Source organism: Rissa tridactyla, chromosome 6 (genome assembly GCF_028500815.1).
Source record: "Rissa tridactyla isolate bRisTri1 chromosome 6, bRisTri1.patW.cur.20221130, whole genome shotgun sequence".
Lineage (NCBI taxonomy): Eukaryota > Metazoa > Chordata > Aves > Charadriiformes > Laridae > Rissa > Rissa tridactyla.
This window is the reverse complement of record NC_071471.1, coordinates 27,079,799-27,100,954: the sequence shown is the minus strand read 5'-3', so window position 1 is coordinate 27,100,954 and position 21,156 is coordinate 27,079,799. Positions and strand designations below refer to the sequence as shown.

General features: G+C 40.5%; 1 protein-coding gene across 4 annotated transcripts in view; it reads right to left on the bottom strand.

The window, feature by feature from the left end:
• ACAP2 (ArfGAP with coiled-coil, ankyrin repeat and PH domains 2) overlaps positions 1-21,156 on the bottom strand; it is a 66,705-nt gene extending 45,549 nt beyond the window's left edge. The window contains exons 1-3 of one of the 4 annotated variants that reach the window (XM_054204805.1): positions 20,928-21,156; positions 3,573-3,630; positions 359-478 (exon numbers count right to left, since the gene is read on the bottom strand). In XM_054204805.1, coding sequence (XP_054060780.1) covers positions 359-478; positions 3,573-3,630; positions 20,928-20,980 — 231 coding nt within the window. In that variant the 5' untranslated portion in view covers positions 20,981-21,156. Of the gene's footprint in view, positions 1-358; positions 479-3,572; positions 3,631-4,196; positions 4,263-4,562; positions 4,834-20,927 lie in introns of those variants that run through there. The other 3 variants (XM_054204803.1, XM_054204804.1, XM_054204806.1) reach the window with 3 other exon arrangements.

Below are 21,156 nucleotides of genomic sequence, written 5' to 3'. Positions count from 1 at the left end.
CTGGCTCTTAGGATCTCATGACTAGAATCCCTTTATTTAGCAAAGTAAAAAGGGCAGCTGTTCACAACTTCAACATGACTTTCTGCACTACTCCCAAGATGACTACTCCTAACCTAAAACCTGTTTTCTGGAATGTGGAAACCCCTTGCCATTGCCAGTTAAAGCTGAAACTAAATAGCACAGACACTTGCAGTGCACCACAGTCAAAAAAAATTCACTCTTAAGACATCTCAAAGAAAAAGGGAGCAAAAAGACAAATAATAGCATGAACTTCAACTACTTTTCTTGCCAACTGTTATATTTTACCCTTTTCAAGTTACACTTCTCTCCTTCCATTTTCACCTCTTAAAGAGCTTACCTCAACCAATGCATCTTTACAGGAATATTGTGCAAGGTCTCGAATCCCATTCATGAACTGCTTGTTGGCTGTACAGAATGCTTTCCCAGTATCAATCATTGCAATACAAAGCTTCACCAGCTAAAAAGAGGAAGAAATGACAAAGTGGAAGATTTTTGTTTTGGGGTTTGTTTTTTTTTTTTTTAACACCATCCTATAAATATGAAACACACTGAGCTTAGTTAAGTCTAAGAAATAAAGATTTCGAAAGTTAAATTCTAAATTTACAGAGCCCTGCATTCTACGAAAAGCTTTCTATTGTACAGTGATAGTTATAAAAATACTATTCTAGGTCAACCGATAGGCCATTGAGAAGGTTACTACTCTTTATAATATTTTTATTTTTTTGCTTTATTGTTAACTGAGATTTTGCACATTATTTCAAGAGAGAGGGCTGTATGAGGGCAAAAAGCTCAGCAACTAAAACGTAACTGGTTAGAACCCAAGTATAAGTGTTTTGTGATTTCCAAGCCAAAAGCCCCCAAAAGAAACACACACCAGTTGTTTCATCTTGAGACACTCGATTCAGGCACAGGAAAGCAAAAGGCTCCCTGCACAAAGCACAACTGAAGAGAGAAAGTTACATCTCAGAAGGCAAAAATCAATCATGTTTTCACTCATGCAACAGACCAGTCTTTCTCTGGTGGGTTTCCATCCCTACCATTCACTGCTTAGGTCAGCACCTTAGCTGGCATGGTACTGCGGAGTCTGATATGAAAGCCATCAGTATCTTGTGATGGATATTTTCCCACTTTTTGAACCATTTAGGCACTGGGCCATTAATGAAAGAAAGAAGGATTAGAGCATTAGAAGGATTAGATGCTCTCTTGAGAGAAGGCATATTATAATTGAGTTCCCCCTACTCTAAACAAAACGGAGAATAAAATCAGAAGATTGAATCTTCATCTCTGAAGCATTTTTCAAGGCTGTTAGACAAATTTTCATGAAGAACAACACAGAAGTACTTGATCCTATGTTGGGGCAAGGAAACCACCCAAGTGACCTTCCTGCCTTATTTACCCAGTAATTTTTATGTTGTCTCCAACCCTTTTAAGAAAAGAAGAAATCTGAGCATCACCTCCCACTTTCTGATGAACAGCCAAGTTGTTTTAACAATGGACAGGAAAAAAAATAAAAATATCACAACATGATCCTTCTTTTTTGCCTTCACTTTTGCTTACAGTTCACAATCCTGAACCCAGCATCCTTTCTTCCAGAGAGGAAAATAAATGCAGATAATGTAGCCCAAAGTCACAATTGTGGGACAATAAAGCTAAGTTTAGTATGAATAACTGAGGAGAAAAAGTTACCAACCAAGCCTAGATAAATCATTACCCTCAGGCCATAGTTACTTCAGCTCACACAAGAAACTTGTCTTTCAACTTAAGCATTATACTAGATCACTTATACTTCACAATACAATTAAACTACTTAAATACTTACCTTGCATACTTGCTTTCTTCTCAAGGGAGCAAGATGGGCTTGGGTGTTTTTGTTTTAAAGAGTACCGTCTCAGGGCAAAGAGTAATACTGCAATTATAGCTTTTACATGATAGAATGGTAAAATTGGCACTAGACCCCTGCAAGAGGCTGGGGGCAAGGCCCTGAATAATGCCCCTTAAGGAATTTGAGAATTCTTTTCCCCAAAAATGACCCTTTTAGACTGGTGGGAAACACAAACTTCCAAGAGAGATATTTCAGATCCTTTAAATACTGATATGGTTTAATCCACCAAAACAGATTCATCACCCCTACAGTAAAGATGTGCCCTATATGCGTCAGTTTCACCAAAATTCACACCAAATCAAAATCAACTATCTTAAATTTATTTTGAAAGAGCAAACAGTTACATTAGTAACTACAAAAGGTAGAAATATTATTACAAAAAGTAGCAAAAAAAAAGTCTTCAGACTTAACACTAGGCTTGACACTGACTTTATTTGTCTCTACATTTCTGCAGCTAACTCGCAGCTGCAGGAAAAGTTCATATTCAAAAGGTAGCTAAAGAGGTGAACAAATGACATCTACCCACCACATTAAAACACAGGCAAAAATTAATTTTAAACATTTAGCATAAAATGCTAAGGAAAGGAGACTTTTTACAGATGTAAAAAAATAAACAAAAAAGCCACCCTCAAAATACTAGCAAAGAAAGAACAAAAGCCTCCAATATTACTGTTTAGGAAACCACCAATAACTGGATTGTAAGGCTCTGAAAAGATGGTAGATATAACCTTTTATACACTTGCACAGAGCATGAGAAAAAGCAGGATGAATTTTATGGTAGTTAAGTCCTCCAGACAAAAGTGAAGGAGATATATATATATATACACACCTATCCTCCTGTGACTGTGCCACAGACTACCAAAGACAGAAAGCATTGACTTTAAATCTCTAAAATAAAGAGTATTCAGGTGTCCTCACAGTATGCAGTCGTCATAAACCATAAGCTCTCAATGCAGAGATGGCCAAACCCTGGTTTTTAACTCACAGGAATCCACAGAATCATAGGGTCAGAAGGGACCTCTGGAGATCATCTAGTCCAACCCCCCTGCCAGAGCAGGGTCACCTACAGCAGGTTGCACAGGAACGCGTCCAGGTGGGTTTTGAATGTCTCCAGAGACGGAGACTCCAGCACCTCTCTGGGCAGCCTGTTCCAGCGCTCTGCCACCCTCAAAGTAAAGAAGTTCCTCCTCATGTTTAGATGGAACTTCCTGTGCTCAAGTTTGTGCCCATTACCTCTTGTCCTGTTGCCGGGCACCACTGAAAAGAGCCTGGCCCCATCCTCCTGACACCCACCCTTAAAGTATTTTTAAGTGTTGATAAGATCCCCCCCTCAGTCGTCTTTTTTCCAGACTAAAAAGACACAAATCCCTCAGCCTTTCTAGTTTGCATGGGGGTCCCACCATGCGTCTGAGTCACGCATGGGAGGGGGCCGTACGGGCAGGAGGGTATCGCACAACCCAAATCCTCACTCAGCTGGGGGAGAAAAGCAGCTCACCCTGTCTGGTCCTGCTGTTCCTCAAGCCTGGGTCTCTAAGGCACAGCTGCACACTAGGCCCAGATCCGTTCCTGCTTGGTCAGCTGCCGCTTCCCAGCAATTAACTTTAAAACAAAACCTAAACACATCTTTTTATATTTTTCAGAATGGACGTTATTGAATTAAAAAGCTTACCTTGTCAAGTTTCAGTTCCAGTTCTGTCACATCTCCTTCTACTTCTTCTAAAGCTGCCCTGCATGGTTAAAAAAAAAAGTGTTTTCCTGTAAAACTTTACACAAAAATACTCTGGAACTGGGGGGAAGGGGCAGGGACATGTTGATTTAACCCATTTATTGCCAGCAGATTCACTTAAATTTCAACTATAAAACAGCACATAGAGAACCACAGAACTGAAGAAATTTTGACAGTCAAAAGAAGAAAAACTATATCACTGATAAAACATATAGCTTAGTAATAAAGATTTGAGATGAAATTTTATTAATCCTAATGTTTGTCACATCGAAATATGTTTCCTCTATTATTCTATAGCCAATAGTCTATATGTTTGAGGGTAATAACAAAGGAAAGAAAGTAAAAATCTGAATGAAATTTCTTAAGTAATTCTTTTGGTGACTCTCCTGGCTCAAACCTACAAACTTACAACTATTTAATGAATGACTTTGCAATGAGATTATGAAAAATATAACATTTGCCATGAGTCAACTGACTTAGCATTAAGTTCAGATGGCACACTTGTGTCTATCACTTGCCTCTAATCTAGACTGGTTGCAACTTTCAGGCCAGTCAAATTTTACTTGCCTGTAAAAGTTGCTTTCATGAAGCATTTCTAAAGCATCGGGTTTTTTTCAGTTGAGAGCTTACATTTCCTTTGACAGCTCTTTCCTTGCTTATTGCTATCTGAAAAAATAGAAGACTTAGAAACGCTGACACTGTTCAGCTAGTTCACGAACATTGCCGTTTCATCAGGCTATTGCCTTGAAAGCTTAAACGTACTAATTTCTGGCAACAAACACAACACTACAACAATCTATTCCATGAGGCTGGGATTTCACATTACACAGGGGTTAGTAGGAACAGCTGTATTCCCAACCCTTGCTCCCATTCCAGGGTGCCTCATTCTTTCAGTCATTCCGGCATAACCATTCACAGAGCCAAACTGCTCACCAGTTGTAATCTGCCTTGGGGAAAAAAAAAAAAGTAATAGGAAGTTTTCTGTAATGCTTTTTGGAAAGTTGGACCAGACACATTTCACTCCTACGAAATACTCTTCCTGGAAAATGTGAGACAGGTATGGAAGTACGATTTGGAGCAGGAATTTCTTGAGCCAGCTTTACCACTGAGGAGAGAGTACACAGAACCACAGCTTTACTGTCTCTTGCTAATTGTGTTCTAGTTCACATGAGTTCAAGCCAAGAACAAAAAAATAAAAAAACTGGATCAGGCCCCAAACTCAGGAAAAGCAATTTTTACAAGAACAGCTCTGAAAAACACTGCCAATTGCCTGCAGTTCTCAAACAGTGAGCATGACATTCCCAGCTTTTTGCAGATTTCACTAACACATAGTTGCATTCCAGTTTTTGTATCAAAAAGCATTCCCACAGTTACATCTTAGGTTTTATATCTAAGCACATTCCTGCGCAGTTACATTTTGGCTTCTGCCTCTTCTCTGGCTTCAGAGCATGAAAGATTTCAGGCGACATCAAATTTCCCCTTCTACTTTCTCTATTTTCTTCCATAAATGATTAACTTTCATTTGAGTCTCTAGAGTAAATCTTCCTTCAGAGAGCATTTTGGAGAAAAAAAAAAAAAACAAACCAACAAAGGAAGGAAAAGTATCTCAATATTTAGACTGAAATTTTGTATTTGTTTGTTTATAATTACAGTGCAACCAGTTTTTAATTTGTTTCTTTGGCATTAACATAAAAGCATGATTAAGTAGCTTATTTACAGAACTGCAGCAATATCTGATAAGATTTTTTTATTGTTTTTAGTGTCTTTAACTAGCAAAGAGTTCTAGCTCCACAGGACTTAATGAGCTAAAAAGTTTACGATTCAAGATGAAGAAGAGAGATAAAGGCAGTTAGAGCAGGCAGAATGAAGACAACACATCTGCTCAGTAATTAAAGCTCTATTCCAAAGGGAAAATTTTAAGACAGAATAAGCTCAACTGAAAAAGAAGTAACAACAGAATATCAAAAGACTGAAAAGATGAGGAGCAGGTCAAGAAAGAAGGATAAAGCAAAGCAGAAAGAGATACCATAGCAGAAGGGAGACATGCAGCCCCTCCACCACCTGATTCATTACAGTTCATCTTTGAAACCACAGGCCCCTGAAGCACAGGGCCAGTTCTCAGGCTATTTCCCACCACAACATGATGGAGGGAAGGCACATCTGGGCCCTACAGCTGGATATGGATCAAACAGCTGTTAGGTTCCAGCCAAATCCCATTTCAACCCCCTATTTCTTTGCATAAAACTGGATACTTTCACTGTTTCCACCATATAAAAACTAGTAGAAAAGTTATTCTCATGCAAACACATTCACAGTACTAGACCAACACTGGATTACAAGCATAAGAACAGCAGAGGGGATGCCCTCAGACTATCAGAATAGAGATACCTAATATCCAATAATACTAGATATCCAATAATGTATTAACACCATCTAGTCACAAAAATTGTTTCCGTACTGGGTTAGGGAACACATTAAGGCCAGCTGATCTGAGCTGCGCTGTGTTAATGCTATCCTTGTTTTTCTTAATTTAATACTTTTTGAAGCCACAGAACACAAAGGTGCGTTTCTCTCTCTATAACATCTGTGTCAGAAATTACTTAAAAGTTCACAGAAAATTGTCATAATTCCAAGTAAATCTCATGTACACAGCCAAGACCCAATCTCCAGCGATAAACACAGGAAGCGGTCATAAAACAACGGGGGACTAAGTGCCAGACCTGACATGTACCAAAAATGCTACTCCTTAGTGAAGTGGGAGCAGGGTTTGTGTCAGGGTAATCTTAGCCAGAAGGCTCTGGCATTAGGAATAAGGATGAAATCTGCCTCAGCATATGAATCAAAGTCAAACATCTGTGGCTTGCTGAGATGTTCAAACACTGAATGGCAATGCGCAAAACCAGAACAGCTGTAAGCAGTGTAAGGGCGGGGGGACAATTTTCCTAAGTGAGCAGTCTCCCATACCCTTCATGGTCCTTAACAAGGACTCTCAGCAATGTGTTCTCTCCCCTGCAGTTCCTCCTCTCCTCCACCCCCTCGCCTCCTAAAGCCCAGTTTGCTAGACACAGCTTCCTGCACAGCTGCAGTGCAGGAGGAACATGGGAGATGATGGAAGAAAACTCAAGACCTGAGTTAGCAGCCTTTTTAAATTAAGATAATGTCACCAGTTACCCAGGCCAGCACACAACAAAAGAAAGCTGAACTCTCTGGCGTCCACCACAACATTCTCCTTAAGTGACCAGTGAAAGACTTGCTTCCAGGCTAAAATACTATGAGACACCAAGAATCTCAAGAACCAAACAGAAAGATGGCAGCTAAACTCTCCTTGAAGAAAATTGGTCACTCTTAGGCCATGAGCTGCAGGCACACGCCAAGTGAATAACTTAGTCCAGACTAAACCACTACACACAGCCGACCATAATGCCAAGCACACTGTGGCCACAGATGAGTGCCTGCTCAGCCTGTATACACTTACAGTGTAAAGGGTGGCAATGGTCAATGCTTTTAGTGTCAGCTGTTCTTCAAACGATATCTAACTGCCATTGAAGCCACATCCTGCCTTTACTCTTTCATTCATTCACCATGTTCTAGCTTGTGTTTTTAGACTGCCATCCTGAAACTGAGGAGGCTGGAATCAGTAGTCATTATAAATTAGATGGAGAAGTCAAAGGTGCTGCGGATAATTAACAATTAATTATTGTTAATTTTAGAATAAACACATCCCACTATAAAAAAATATTCAAAAGACTAAAAGCCCATTAATAAAGTATTTTCCCATAGTTTGGGTTTGTGGGGTTTTTTTTTTTATTTTAATTGAGGAAAGCTTAAAGCCTAAATCTTAGATTCACCTCTTGAATATACTTCCAGAAGAACAGAAACAAGTACACAATCAACTGCTATTCAGACTAGGACTTCTGAATACATTCATGTATTTGGACTCATAAAATGGGAATAACAGATTCTCACCATCAGTTTCAATAACATTACTACTAAAGTCTTGCCTTCAAATCTTGGAAAGGCACAGCTCTCCTACTTGCACACATTCTATGTAGAATAGCCCCCTAATGCACAACTTTGACTTCACTGCAGGCAACGTCCTCTCAAGTAACATCCACTACAGTTCAATAGTATAAAGTTGATGCGCAAGACTAGCCACAAATTATCAATAGCTAAATCAAAGTATCTGAGTACACATATTCAAGTATAACTGCATTCACATTTTCTTTCGTTTACTGCAGTATAATTTCATGAGACCAGCTGTGTATCAGAAGAGTAAATAAAGAAGCATTACCACGCTCCACTGCCAGTGGAGAACAATTCAGCCTCGAGAGAACATTGAACATGAACCAACAAGCAAATAGTACTGAGATTAACTCCCCTTTGTCCCCTTCAACTGCATTTTATTTTAAACTCTAAGGATATGTACAGCTCACTAATTTCAAGGGCCAAAGCTGGATAAAGATGGTTTGCAACTGGCTAAAGTAAAAGCAATTGATCATTCTCTCACGTTATGTACAAACCCAATACAGACACCAGTAGAGATTAGTTGCAAGCTATCTGTGCATCCCACAGTGGTATCACAGTTCTAGATGTGTGCAAAAAAAAAAAATAATCAAGCTATATCAAAATTACCAAGCACTCATGCTATAGCTTTAAGCAATACTTCATGTGTCAGCTTTTTGTCTTGGTTGGACTTCAGGAGCACTTGCTTCTACCTCGCTGAGGTCCTTCTGAATGGCAGACATCCAGCGTATCAACTGCTCCCTCCAATCACTGTGTACTTCATTTGATTTCCTTCATCTATAGTCAGATATTAAAAGCTATCCAGAGGCATCTTAACCAACACGATAACAAGGAATACATTTGATACATGCGCATAATGGCATCAGACAACCACGGATTAAAAAAGAAACATGACATATTGAGGGACAAAGAAGTCGTACACTGAACAATAAGGCCTAATAACCTTGGATAACAGCACAGATACATACAAGAAGAGTTTTATAACTGATGAGATGTGTCATAACCATTAATATGGTCTGAAGAAAGAACGCTGTTGCGGCCTGTCACAGGCCCCATTGAAGTCCTGGTTTGGCACCACAGAGATTTTTCCCTGCTGGCACAGAACCCCTCCATGCAGAGGAACAGATGATGAATGCTCCCTGACATGCTGAGATAAACTTCCTCAGTCATCATAGTACTCCTTACATTATTAATTCTTCAGTCATTGCCACAAAACATTTTATCAATAGCTTGGAAGAGCTTTACAACGTGAACAGTAAGACTTTGAATCAGAAATGTGACATTTTCTTCACCCCCACCCCGAAATCCTAGAAATTTTCTGCAAGCCTGGTGGATTGAAATATGGAAACACATTTCCTGAACTGAAAATTATAGGTTGATGAATAAGCTGACTTTTCTCAGGTCCAGAGCAAGCACTATCCACGTTTCAAATTTCCCTGGAGAAAAGAAACAAGAATCAAGTCCTCAATATTAGAAGAGCCATTTTTCTATTCCTCCCAAGTCAGACTTCTCCTTTTGTAAAATAATACGATGAAATAAGACAAAGGCATTTACTGAATTCACTTATCATTAAAGCAAAAGTCTGCTTGTAAGTACTAGTTTTTAAGGTCGTCTTCACCTACAAAGTTTAGTTCATCCTCCATAATTCATATGGTCTTTGATATAACAAACAAACAGGACAAATCCCTTTAAGATGCATGCTTCACTTGATTTGCTCTTTACTGCAAGACTACGCATGGCCATTATCTCAAAAGATAATGAAAATTATAAACATATTGATCTTCAAAAAGGAAGAAGTTCTATTCCACTTCATATATATGGCTGAAAGTCAAACTGATTACCACTAAACTTGCAGCAGCATTTAGTGTATCATACACAGTCCGTAAGGACATCGGTGCTACCTGCTGGCCCTAAAATCTCAAGCTTTTTCTCTCATTACTCTTTTGCGGAAAATTGCCAGAAATGCCCAACAGTGTTCTTTTCCCAATAGTTTTGCCTAATAATTTTCCTCTAAGCTTCTCTACCTCAGGAGAGCCTGATAGTTACGTAAGCCTAAGTAGAAAATTAGCAACCCTTTTCTGCCACAAAGATTCTGATAAGCAGGAGAGTCTTTCAACTTAAATGTTTTGTTCCTTTTGGGACAGCTGTTAACAAGATGGGGATACAATGGTGACCATGAAAGCTTCACAGAGAAGTTGATTACATTGTGAAACAAACTCAGATAAGAATGCAACACATCACAATACCTGTCCCGCACAACTTTGACTAGCGTTCCAACGTCTCAAGAATGAGTCAAAAGCTTTTTAGGAAGCCTTATTACCAGATAAGGAAGTAGGACTATAGTATCAAGATGTTGCAACAAAAAAAGGGCAGCAGAAACAAGCTCGAGAAACCGATGGTGCTGTGCAGCAGCTTCTTGTTGCTGAAAACTTGCAAATATCACAGGGCTGCTTTAATCTTTTAAATCTCAGCACCTACCCAGGAGCTTGTACACAGAAGCAGCAGAAGGAATGAAGGATTTCAACATCTGAAAACTCAAATATGTAGTTAAGGTCAGGAAGTGGAACCATATATACAACCATCAAGCAACCAACTGTAAAGGATACGAGATAGGACATCCCTCCACCTACACACTACGCCCTATCTATTAGCCTCAAGATCCAGATGCTAGTCAGCTAGTCAGATGCTAAAGGGTCATGTCAACTTATCTTTTTAGAGCTACAAGTCATAACAATCTGAGGAAGAATAGAGAAATGAATCTCCGATTTGGAAAGATACCCCTTAGGTACCTCAGATGCAGTCAAGACAAAAGACAGGGTAACAGTGCCTGAAAAACAGAAAAGAGTAAATATCATAGATATATTCCTTAGTACCAGATTCTCGGTATCAATACGCTCAGAACTGATACAGCAAGACTTAACCACCTGTACAGAAAACCTCCTATAAAGTAGGGGCAACTGGAGATTAGAGTACTCTCTAATTAATCAAAGAGTATTCCTTACAGACCTCATATAATCTTAATGAGAGTCTTGTGTTTGCTTTGATTTCAGAAATAAAAGGTAGTATCTGTCCCTTTCTTTCCATAATTCCCTTAGTTGCTAACTTACACCTACTACAGTGAGAAAAGCACTGTTGTGTCCAAACCCCCATAAGATGGCAAAGCCTTTATAACAAGAGCTGACCGTGTTTCAGGAGAGCTAAGGACCACTAGCTGTCTACAACAGCAGTTACATCAGGTGGATCTTCTTTACCGAAACTAGAGGAAAATTTCAGATTTGCTATGAAGACTGAGCCCTCAGCAAGTATTTGCCCTTTTTGTCTATTTCAGAAGCTGAATATTTTGGTAATACTCTTGACAAAATCAGAATGCTCTATTTGACAGTTAGAAGGGAAGTTGCAGCTTTGTTACAATAGACAAATTCCAAGCTTGAATTTTTTGTTCTCACACTCACTTACCATAGGTGTATTTTACATGTAAATTAATAGTATTGTTCCCTCATACTGCAAAGAAACAGTCTTTGTTTGCTCTTTATGCCTTTGCGCTGAAGCAGCCAGTCAAATGAATCCAATCTCAAGATAATGGAGTACATAAGCATTAGGAATAGAATACAAAAATACAGTTTATTTGTGTTTTCCTCAAGTTTACTGTTTTCACATTTGGAAGAGCCAGTCTCCTTTCCTCTTCACCCTTCTCAAATGATGATGGGTGATCTATTAAAAAAAATAAGCATTTGGAATACTTTAACATAAAAACTACAAAATGCATATGGTACACCCACAGCCCTGGAAAAGGTTTGAATATTCTTTGGGTACATTTAGTATCTTTTCTCCCACTACTTTTAGTCATCAGGCGATTTTAAAGACCCTGGGCTTTCGTTCATCTGTCAATGCTAATTGCAGGTAAGCTATTTCTCGGCCAAACAGAAGCTTACATGTCCTTTATTAATTACATACCAAAGGTTTTTCATCTCAAGTCACCTGCAAATATTTTAAAAAAATCTTGCAAGATCGATACTTATAATACAGTGGATATTTTGCAATAGCATGCACATTCAACACTTCATCTTCTCGTTTTTCATCATTCATTTTGGGATAAAGTAGGATAGAATAAACAGGCAAATATTTTTCTTCAAAATCAGACACTTGACAGAAGAAAGCACTCCAGGAAGTTAAATAAGTACTTTTAAAAATCATTCTCCACAAACTGGAGATTCTTCTGAAGAATAATCCTGTAGAGAGGGTGTGCACACATGCACGTACTTTTTAAACAGACTCTAATTTATCAACACACAAATTCAGCCGGAAGTTGCATCCTCAGTGAAACATCAGAGATTCCTCAGTCATCTTAAACAGTGTTTATCCTGAATAATAACCCTGACCAGCAAAGCCAGTACATTTGTTCTATTCTTGTAGCGTGCCTAATCTGATCAAATTCTGATATGTACACATAGATACCCGAGTTAGTCATCCAAATCGCCTTTGGAAACATGCGATTTCCAGGGTGCAGTTCACCTTATTCTGACACATATGGCTAAAACAAATCAAGAGGCACTTGGGATACAACTAGTAATCTTCACTAGGATTTGAAGAAGCCTAAGCCTAAAATCTGCCTTCAGAAGAGAGACGGCTACGCAGCACATGAGACGAACTCTACTTTTCCTGTTCAAGGAAGTTAAGAAAGAAGTGGCCTATTTCATTAAGTATTGAACTCTTCATACAGACAGGAAGTCCAACCAACTTACATGAATGCTACAAGTCTAGGAAAGGCAAGACAACACCTACACTTGAGCAGTGAGTCTTTTTAATGCCTTTTGCTAGTCCCAGTTAAGATGACAAGGCCCAACACTGCTCTACTGACATTTATTCTTGACCCTCCCGGCTCTTACTTCAGTCATCTTAGACCTAAAGTATATTAGCAGCAGCATGTTACATAAAACCAATGATATTGTAGTAACAGCACATGTTCCCTATATTAAAGTTCACCAGAAGAATCCAGTCAAATGCAGAGCCTGACTACTTTCACGAAGTACTCTAAATAAATAAAACACACACAAGCTTCACCCTTCTATCCTAACAGTAAGCAACACCCAGTCTGCCATTACTGCCCACTGACAAGCAGCCACAGCAGCAAGGGGACCACTGGAGAGCTGCAGTCTAGGACGGCATCAGAGAGCGGGGACAGGTTCCCCGGCACCGACTCAGACCAGCCACCAGCGCTGTGCAAAGCGGCCAAGAGAGCCCTGAGCCCAGATCAGAGGGAGCCATTCTAACAAAAAATAATTACAAAAATCACTAATAATTGAAGACTAAGATATTTAAAATGCAAAGAAATGCTGAGTGTCTTTGATATCCATGTGTTCCTGTTTAAATTAACATCTGGCTCCCAGGAAGATGGAAGTCTGGAATTCTTTTGCACACAACTTGTTTTTTTAAATTTTGTCAGACGGAATACATTTCACTACATATGGCTTCTCCAATTTCTCTTTGTATTATATCCAGCTTAAAATACAAAACTACACTTTGGAAGTTTAGAAACTTCAAAAACACATCATGCAAACTGATCACTAGCTCTGCTTTATGTTTATTAATGCAAAATTGTCAACAGAGGTCTTCCTTTAATGACTGTTACTGAAGGCACATCATAAATTCATGAAAAGAAAAAAGGTAGTTTGTGCGTGCGCACTGACTACTGCTAGACTACCTCTCATGCAAAGGCACAATACGACAATCCCCATTGCTATTGACATATGAACTCTAGAAATTATTCAAGAGCATCATGCCTGCATATTGTAGAGTCTTAGAATTTCAAACAGGAAGTCACAGAAAGATTCACGCCACACGAGCAAGTTTGCCAACCATCTGACAGGCATTTTCTTGGTTCAAAACCTCCTTTCATTCATAAAACACTCGAAGGGACTTTTTTTGCAGCAAATTATTTTCTTAGTCTACCCTTGTGTCTTGTCAGTTTGAAAATCAGAACATCATCACATAAATTAGATTCTCCTCTACACAGGCAGAAGTTATGTACAGTGCATCAAAACAACTGATTTACCGGAGGTCTGAGGCCTGGCTGCTTTTAATATTCACAGAGTAAATGTTCACCGTAAAGTAATTATTCTGCCACATCTGCAAGGTCTCCTCTTGAAGAGATCATCAGAAAGGCAAAACAATGTTTTAGTCTGCCTACTTTACTGGACTGCTTAAATTTGTTTAGTTTATTATCATAATGATAATATCTACTATTTCTCATGTTCTTGATCTAATCTCTTACTAATATGAAAGTTGCAACAAAACCCGGATTTATACTGTCACACAGAGAAGTACAGAAAACTCCTACATATATTAAAATAACGTTACAGTGCACATGCTAATCTGCATTTTCTCCTGATGGTTGGTCTTCCATTGCTACTTTAGCTGTCATTTTTGTTACAAATCTGCCACTATCAAAAAGCAAACCATCTAAATTATTACCTAAACTCACAGCAATATCTGTCTCAAACAAACAGCACAGTTTCTGCTCAAAAAGATCACAAATGCATTTACAGAGTTTAAACTTCTACACATGTTTTTAAACGGAATTTTGCATGTACAAGGCAAAAAAAAAAGGTAACTAAATTAGTCAGAATTTATTCTTGTATTTCCTACCCACGTAAACATAAGGTGCTGTAAGACGTAACATTAAGTAACCACATGGGGGGTTTTAATGGGTTTTTTTGCACTCCCTTATGACACTTCTGCATTTGCTTCTCCTTGAGATACTGAACTAATTGATTTAGCCAGAAAGGCCTGCATCAAGACCCAGGCAAAGGGTTCTTGGCTCTGTAAACCGTAATTTCAGAAGGAATGTTTCTGTAGTCACTGAAAATTAGATATTTTCCTTTCCTTTTTCTCTCAAGGCAGGTTATCAGGATGAAGTTTGCTTTGGAGACTTTTTGGAATGTTTACTATAGTAAAAATTCACCAACAACTTAAGTTTAAGGCACATTGTTCACTGCACAAAGTAAGAACAGGAAAAATGCTGACTCTAAATAAGACAGTTCTGAGTACAAGGTTGTCAAGAAGTTAAGCCTGACAAAAAGATCACAGGACACTGCTAACTTAGCTAAATCAGCACATTTGCTATTCAGTGGCCAATGATTTCACAGATACGTACAGGAAAAAACAAAGCTACCCAAAGCTACCTAGCCCAAAACAGATAGATTTCTATTTTACAGCTGCCACCTTCCAAATGATTATTCTATTTACTAACCCTGCCTTCCAGAGATTTTAGCATTAATATTCCTGGCCTCAAAAAATATAAAACTACCATCTCCATAACTTTAGTTCTTAATGTAATTACTTGAGATGTGCTTAGCCAACATAAATGAGACACTCCAGGCTAAAGAATCAAACCTCTTCAAATCTATATTTAGAACGTGAATGACTGCAAGAGCTTGTATAATTACAGTTACATTGCGCACACACACGCATAAATAAGCTGTCCTTTTAATTCTGCAAGTAGTCATTAAAGATCAGTTGCACAGACTTAATTAATACCAATTCTTCAGCAATTCATCCTGCTGCTGTGCTACAGCAACATCGTGATGGCTAGCAGATTTTGTTACCACTTCCCACGGTAAGCTCCCTTCTTTTATTCCCAGATAAAAGCTTAAAAAAACCAAAACCAAGGAAATTAACATTTTAAGTTCATACTAGCAATTTGAGATATGGTTAAGATTCTTCAGTTTGCTGTTACTTAACATAAATCATAATCAAACAAAGAAACAACCAGAATCACCATTAAAAACCTTAACCTTTGTAAGTCATAATCACAACAGCCAACTTTTTTTTTTTTTTAAATTAAAACAATTTAGGTGCAAAACCCAAACCAAGACAACCTGATTTCAGGACACATTTCTCTAATCTCTATTAGGAAAGACTGTAACAACTTAGTACTAAATTTGAAAAGGCTTTAAAAGATTTCGGTATGAGAGATTTTGATGAAATGTATTTGAGGGATCTTCGATGAAACTTCTTTATTCTGGTATGATTACCATAGAATAAAATGCTCTAGCATTGGGTCCTACCTTTCAATACATCTTTCAAATGTACATTCAGAAAATAATTGACCTAAAAAAAGGAGAATGTATTCACAGATTTAAAAATAAATAAATCATTGACTAGAGCCTGAATAGAACAGCACATTCACTGTCATCTCCACAAAAGTCGAGAATTCTAAATCTGGAAGCACTCTGTTTAACTAACTCCATCAGACTCCTAGTCGTACGGACAGAGATGCTGTACACGTGTAACCCACCAGCATCCTGCTAAGATTGTCCTCCACGTCACTACATTTCAGCTATGGAAAGTGCTATTCTACAATCACATACTGGAAGTTATAAACATACCAACCATTTAAGTATGAAAAATGGTAAACGCAAACTTAACAAATGTTTGGCAGCTTTCTTTTTCAACTTACTGTTTCTTTCTTTTTCTGTTGTTCTGCAATACTTTCTACCCTGCCTTGCCAAGTAAGTTACGAACTTGCTTTTCAGTCCTAAGTACCAAGGGAAGAAAGCCCAGACCAAACAATTATTTGGAAATTCCTCCTCAAACATCTAGGTAAGTCTGGGCAAAACAAACAGATTTTGTACACAGGCAGAGTTCTTGGTCGCAATCCTCTTAATACCTTATATGTTGCTGAGTTCACCCACACGAGCAGCCTCAGTGACTTCAACAGTACCATAACCGCACGCAGGTTACCCACACTATAACCCCTGCTGGATCAGAGGGGTTTACTCACTGCTGGCAGGACTGGGACACAGCAGGTTGGGAAGCAGGCTGCACTGCAGCATCGTACCCGCTGGAACCCTCCAACACAGAAGCTGTGTTTACTGATATTTCAATTTCTACATGTTCTTCAGAAAGTAGTAAGCAAACCAAAGTATAATAGGTTAGGCACACACAATAATTTCTCTGACTACTGAACAAGACCTATTCCAAATAGGTTAAATAAGTCACTTTCTTCTGTTTTAAAGTGTTTTAAAGTGACAAAACACTTCCTGTTACCTGGGAAACAGGTGCTTATGACTAAATTTTGGTTACACAGTACTACAGAAGAGAGGAAAAAAAAAAAAACAAACAGATCTGGAAAGCCACAAAGTGGCATTAACGACCTATTCAGCCTGCATCCCCTACATAAGCATGCGGTACATCTCAGCTGGCCCTGCTTTCATAGACCAGAATCAAAGCCTCAGAAGAAGAAAATGAACACAGATACCAGGGAGCTTCAGTGACAGCCAGTCTCACACTGCAAGGCGGCCTGCACAAAGCAATGCTTTAGTTCAATCGAAATGGAAGACTCCTCAGACAAGTCCCTTTGAAGGGACTACACTAGAACCACCAGTTCTACCCAGGATATACTTTTACCAAGAATGGTAATTGGCAACAGTTTCATTTATATTCTTTCACACACCTCATTCATCCATCATCTGTTCTGCAGCTGGGGTCTCAGGAAGTGAATACAAAATTAAATACAAAAAAATGTTAAAACTTCACCAACAGTGACAGATAAGGACAAAGAAGTGACCTCAAAAATACACAGCTTTTACTGATGCATTTTTAAAGATTGGAACATACTGAAGGTTCTTCTAGAGCGTTCTTACAATTGCACACATCACAACCAAGAGAAATTTGCTTTTTCCATTATTTGTTGTTTATCAGGATTGTTAACTGTTACTTACAGCAGCTGTATTTCCACATCACTTAAACTTGCTTCTCCTTTCTAAAAATTTAGGTTCAGAGTGATTCATGTGGCTCACTCATTAAGAGAAAATGTTCTTAGGTTAGAAAAAAAAAAAAATCAAAAGTGAAACATCAGTGTAAAAGCCTGCTCCGTTAAACTCTGAAACTGAAATTCTCATTGTTTGAAGATAAGGAGAAAGTATTATTTCACATTACTATTTGCATATATAAAAAGGACTCCACGAATTCCTGATTATATACATAGAACTTGCCAGCACAGCTCAGTTCTTAGTGCTCAAGGACCGCTCCGAGGCCCCTCCCCAAGCAACTTCTTCATTTGATGGGAAGTCATCCACACATCGTAGAACTGCAAATGCATTTCCTTGCTAGATCTTTGGTCTGTCCATACTTTAAGAGAGGGAGTCATGAAGGAAAAGCATGTGACTTCAGTGAGATTGTTTTCAAAGTAGGTTTAAAAAAAACGATTGCAAATTTGCAAGAGTGTGCCTGAATTCACAGCCTTTTCCATGACCCTTTTCGAAATCAGTTTCTAAACCTCAAGTTTCCAACCCCAAATTGATCTGGTATGTCCTAAGTTTAAAAACAATAGGCCATCACTGCTTCAGGTTTTATAACTCAAAGATTTCTTTATCTACTGGAGGGGAAAAAAACGCATGCCTTACTATGAAATAGCCCATCGTACTTCTGACATGAATCTTTATAGCCATTATTACCTAATCACATAACAGCAAACAACAGCAACAACCCATGCTCCCTTCATATGCATTTTAAGCAAGCAAACAAACTTATTCTGTTGATTTGGGTAACTATGATATTCCCAATTGCATCTCAAAGCCAAAAGAGATCAACGTGAACTTCATGAGACACAGATAAGCAAGAATGTCATGTGTCTGAAGCTGTATGTAGCAGCATGTTTTAAAAGATAAATAGCTCCCTGTGAAAACAGGGATTTGGTGACTCAGGAATTCTGATTCACCCACGTCCTCCCAGTACTCTCCACGACTGTAAGAAAGTAAACCATGACATTTCTATACACTATATGCCTCCCAACAGGTTTATTTAACTGCTCTAACAGGTATACTGATGGGAAGGACGGAGACTACACCCATCTGCTCAGCAAGGTCAGGAGAAAGCTGCAACTCTGCTTTGCTATAAGATAAGGAACACAGCACAGGAAGGTGCCTTATGTCCACACTACTCCCTGCAAGAACGCTGGGACTTTGTCTTGACCTTGCTCTACATCAGTGTCTCTACCCCTCCTTAACAAAACCACTGCAGTAAACATCATTTAGAAGGTTTCTAGTATTTGGTTTAGGTAACTCATATTAACACTAAGAATGAGCAAAGTTATAACTGCAAATACTAATAATAATGAAAGATACAAACTTTTTTCAGAAATACTACAGGATTTTTGCTTCATGATTTTAACCACCTCATATCATTTAAAGGTTAGAAAGATGTTTTTGTGGCATCAAGTGATTACACCATAAGGTTTTCTGCAATTTCTCCAGAGGTAGTAGTATCAGAGACTGTCAGAAAGACCACAATGTACTAGAAAACCCTGGCAAAGGGTTTTCCACAGTTTCTCTCCTTGAAGGAAAGGAATCAAAAGGAGAATGATACAAAGTGAGTTCAAATGAACTAGTACGTCTTAACTTGAAGAGATAGCAGCACACTTCTGCTAACAAATTTTAGCCACAACTTACTGCTTTCGTAAGTATATTCTATACTTCAGCAGGTATCACTAATTAAAAAAATAATTCTATTTAATGGTATAGTTCATGGTTAAATTAAGCCAATCTAAGACTGCATTGTCACCAAATAGGATGAATTCACATTAAATATAGTTGTGCCAGAAAGTACATGTACTAGCAAGCATATCCAACTCAGGGCAAAGTTCTGTGGAACAGCTAAGCCAATATAAACCCTCCCCAATGCCTCAGGTGAGGTCTCACTCCCCACTACCCTCCTCTAGCCTTACTTCTGACAGTGAAGTTTCCTCTTCCTCCTCCCCATAAGCTTTAGTATGTTTCACACCCCTTGCAATGCTGACTCAACTCACTAACCTAGTAGAAAACCACCCAGTCTCTTCTGGCAGGGCAGCTATCTCACTGAAGGATCCAACAGTACAAGTCACAGTCACCAGAAAAACCCGTGGCAGAAGCAGCCAGGAACCATCCGGCAGCAGAGACAGGAGCAAAAGAGGGAAGAACAGGAACTCCAACTTCTGGTAGTGCTAAGCCATTCAAACAACCTTCTTCAACTTCCTCCACATCCCAGAAACACGCAATTGCTAAAGCTGACACAAAGAGGAGGCACGAACACACAGCCAGAGACCAGAGGAAGAGCAGGACTAGTTCCCTCAACAGATAGAGCTCACCCAGCCTGTGCCAACCACAGAGCCACAGACACTCCAAACATGGGCTCAGCACAGGACAGGAAGGTACAGCAGTGACACATCACATCAAGCCATGGAGCAGTTTGCCTCTCCATCAGCTAGCAGGTGATACCAGGCATGGAAATTAGGCCTACATGCACAGAGCAGCCATGCATCCAACAGAGAGGCAGAATTATGCTGAGTAGATACAATGGTGTAAAATATATCTATCGAGTGAATAAAAACCATAGGGAAAGATGAAGGGGAAAGTTGCCCAACATAAGCAGAAGTAAACCTACAGCAATGACAGACAAGTGGTCACTCCGCTGGGGAAAAACAAAGAGTACAGGTCCTGTCTGACAATGGGAAGTAAGATTATACTGAGCTTGTTTAGTACTGGCACCCCAATAGCGGGCAGACTGAGCACAGACGCATGCAGCAGACACAGGCAGGAGACGCTGGGAACCAAAGTGTCAGCACAGCTCTGAAGAGCCGGAGATGGACCCCAGGGTGCTCACGCTCTGGAGCCCAGGCGGGCATTGCTGCGGCTGCCGAGCGTTTCCTGCACCAGCTGTTGCCACCCTTCACCCCCCACATCTGCTCACAGGCCGGTGCCCCCGGCCGTGTCCGCTGCAGACTCTGCTGCCTCCACATGAGCCCAGACCCCGCACACTGCCCACGCCGCCCCCCTTCCTTCCACCACCCACATCCCACTCCTTCCCACAGACCCCCACACGCTCCAGCAGGCCCCTCGTCCCACAGAGCCCCACAGCAGCCCCTTCCTCACACATGGCCCCCCAGCCCCTCGCAGCCACCCCCTCCACACACGTGGCCCCCGCCCTGTCCCCCACAGACAGTCCCCCCTCAGCCTGTCCGCCACCCGTCCGACATAACCACCTCCCCACAACGGCCCCAGCCCGCCACTCTCCACAGAGCCGGTTGCCCACAGCTCGCCGCCGCCTGTCACCCCCCAGGGCCCTCACAGCTCCCCCTGGCCCGCCCCAGCAGCCCCTTCCCCGCCCCGCCCCGCGGCCTGTCCCCCCCGCAGACACCCGCCCTCCGCTTCCCGCCCCCCAACAACAACACCCCGCCGCTCCACCGCGGCCTGTCTGCTCCTCCCGCACGGCCCCAGCCCGGCCCCTCGCTGGCGGCACCTGAAGCGCGGCGAGTCCTTCAGGCACTCCTCGAAGTCCACGGTCACCTTCATCTTCCCCTGCCGCGGAGGGCCCCGCTGCCTCCTCCGCTGCTACTGCTGGTGGTGAGCCCGAGGCGAGGCGAGGCGAGGCGACGCGAGCCGAGGCCGGAGGCCGGCCGCCAGGCGGGGCTAGGCGGGGGCGGCGCTTATGGAGGGGCGGTGGGGCCCGGCGGCTGCTGCGGGAACGC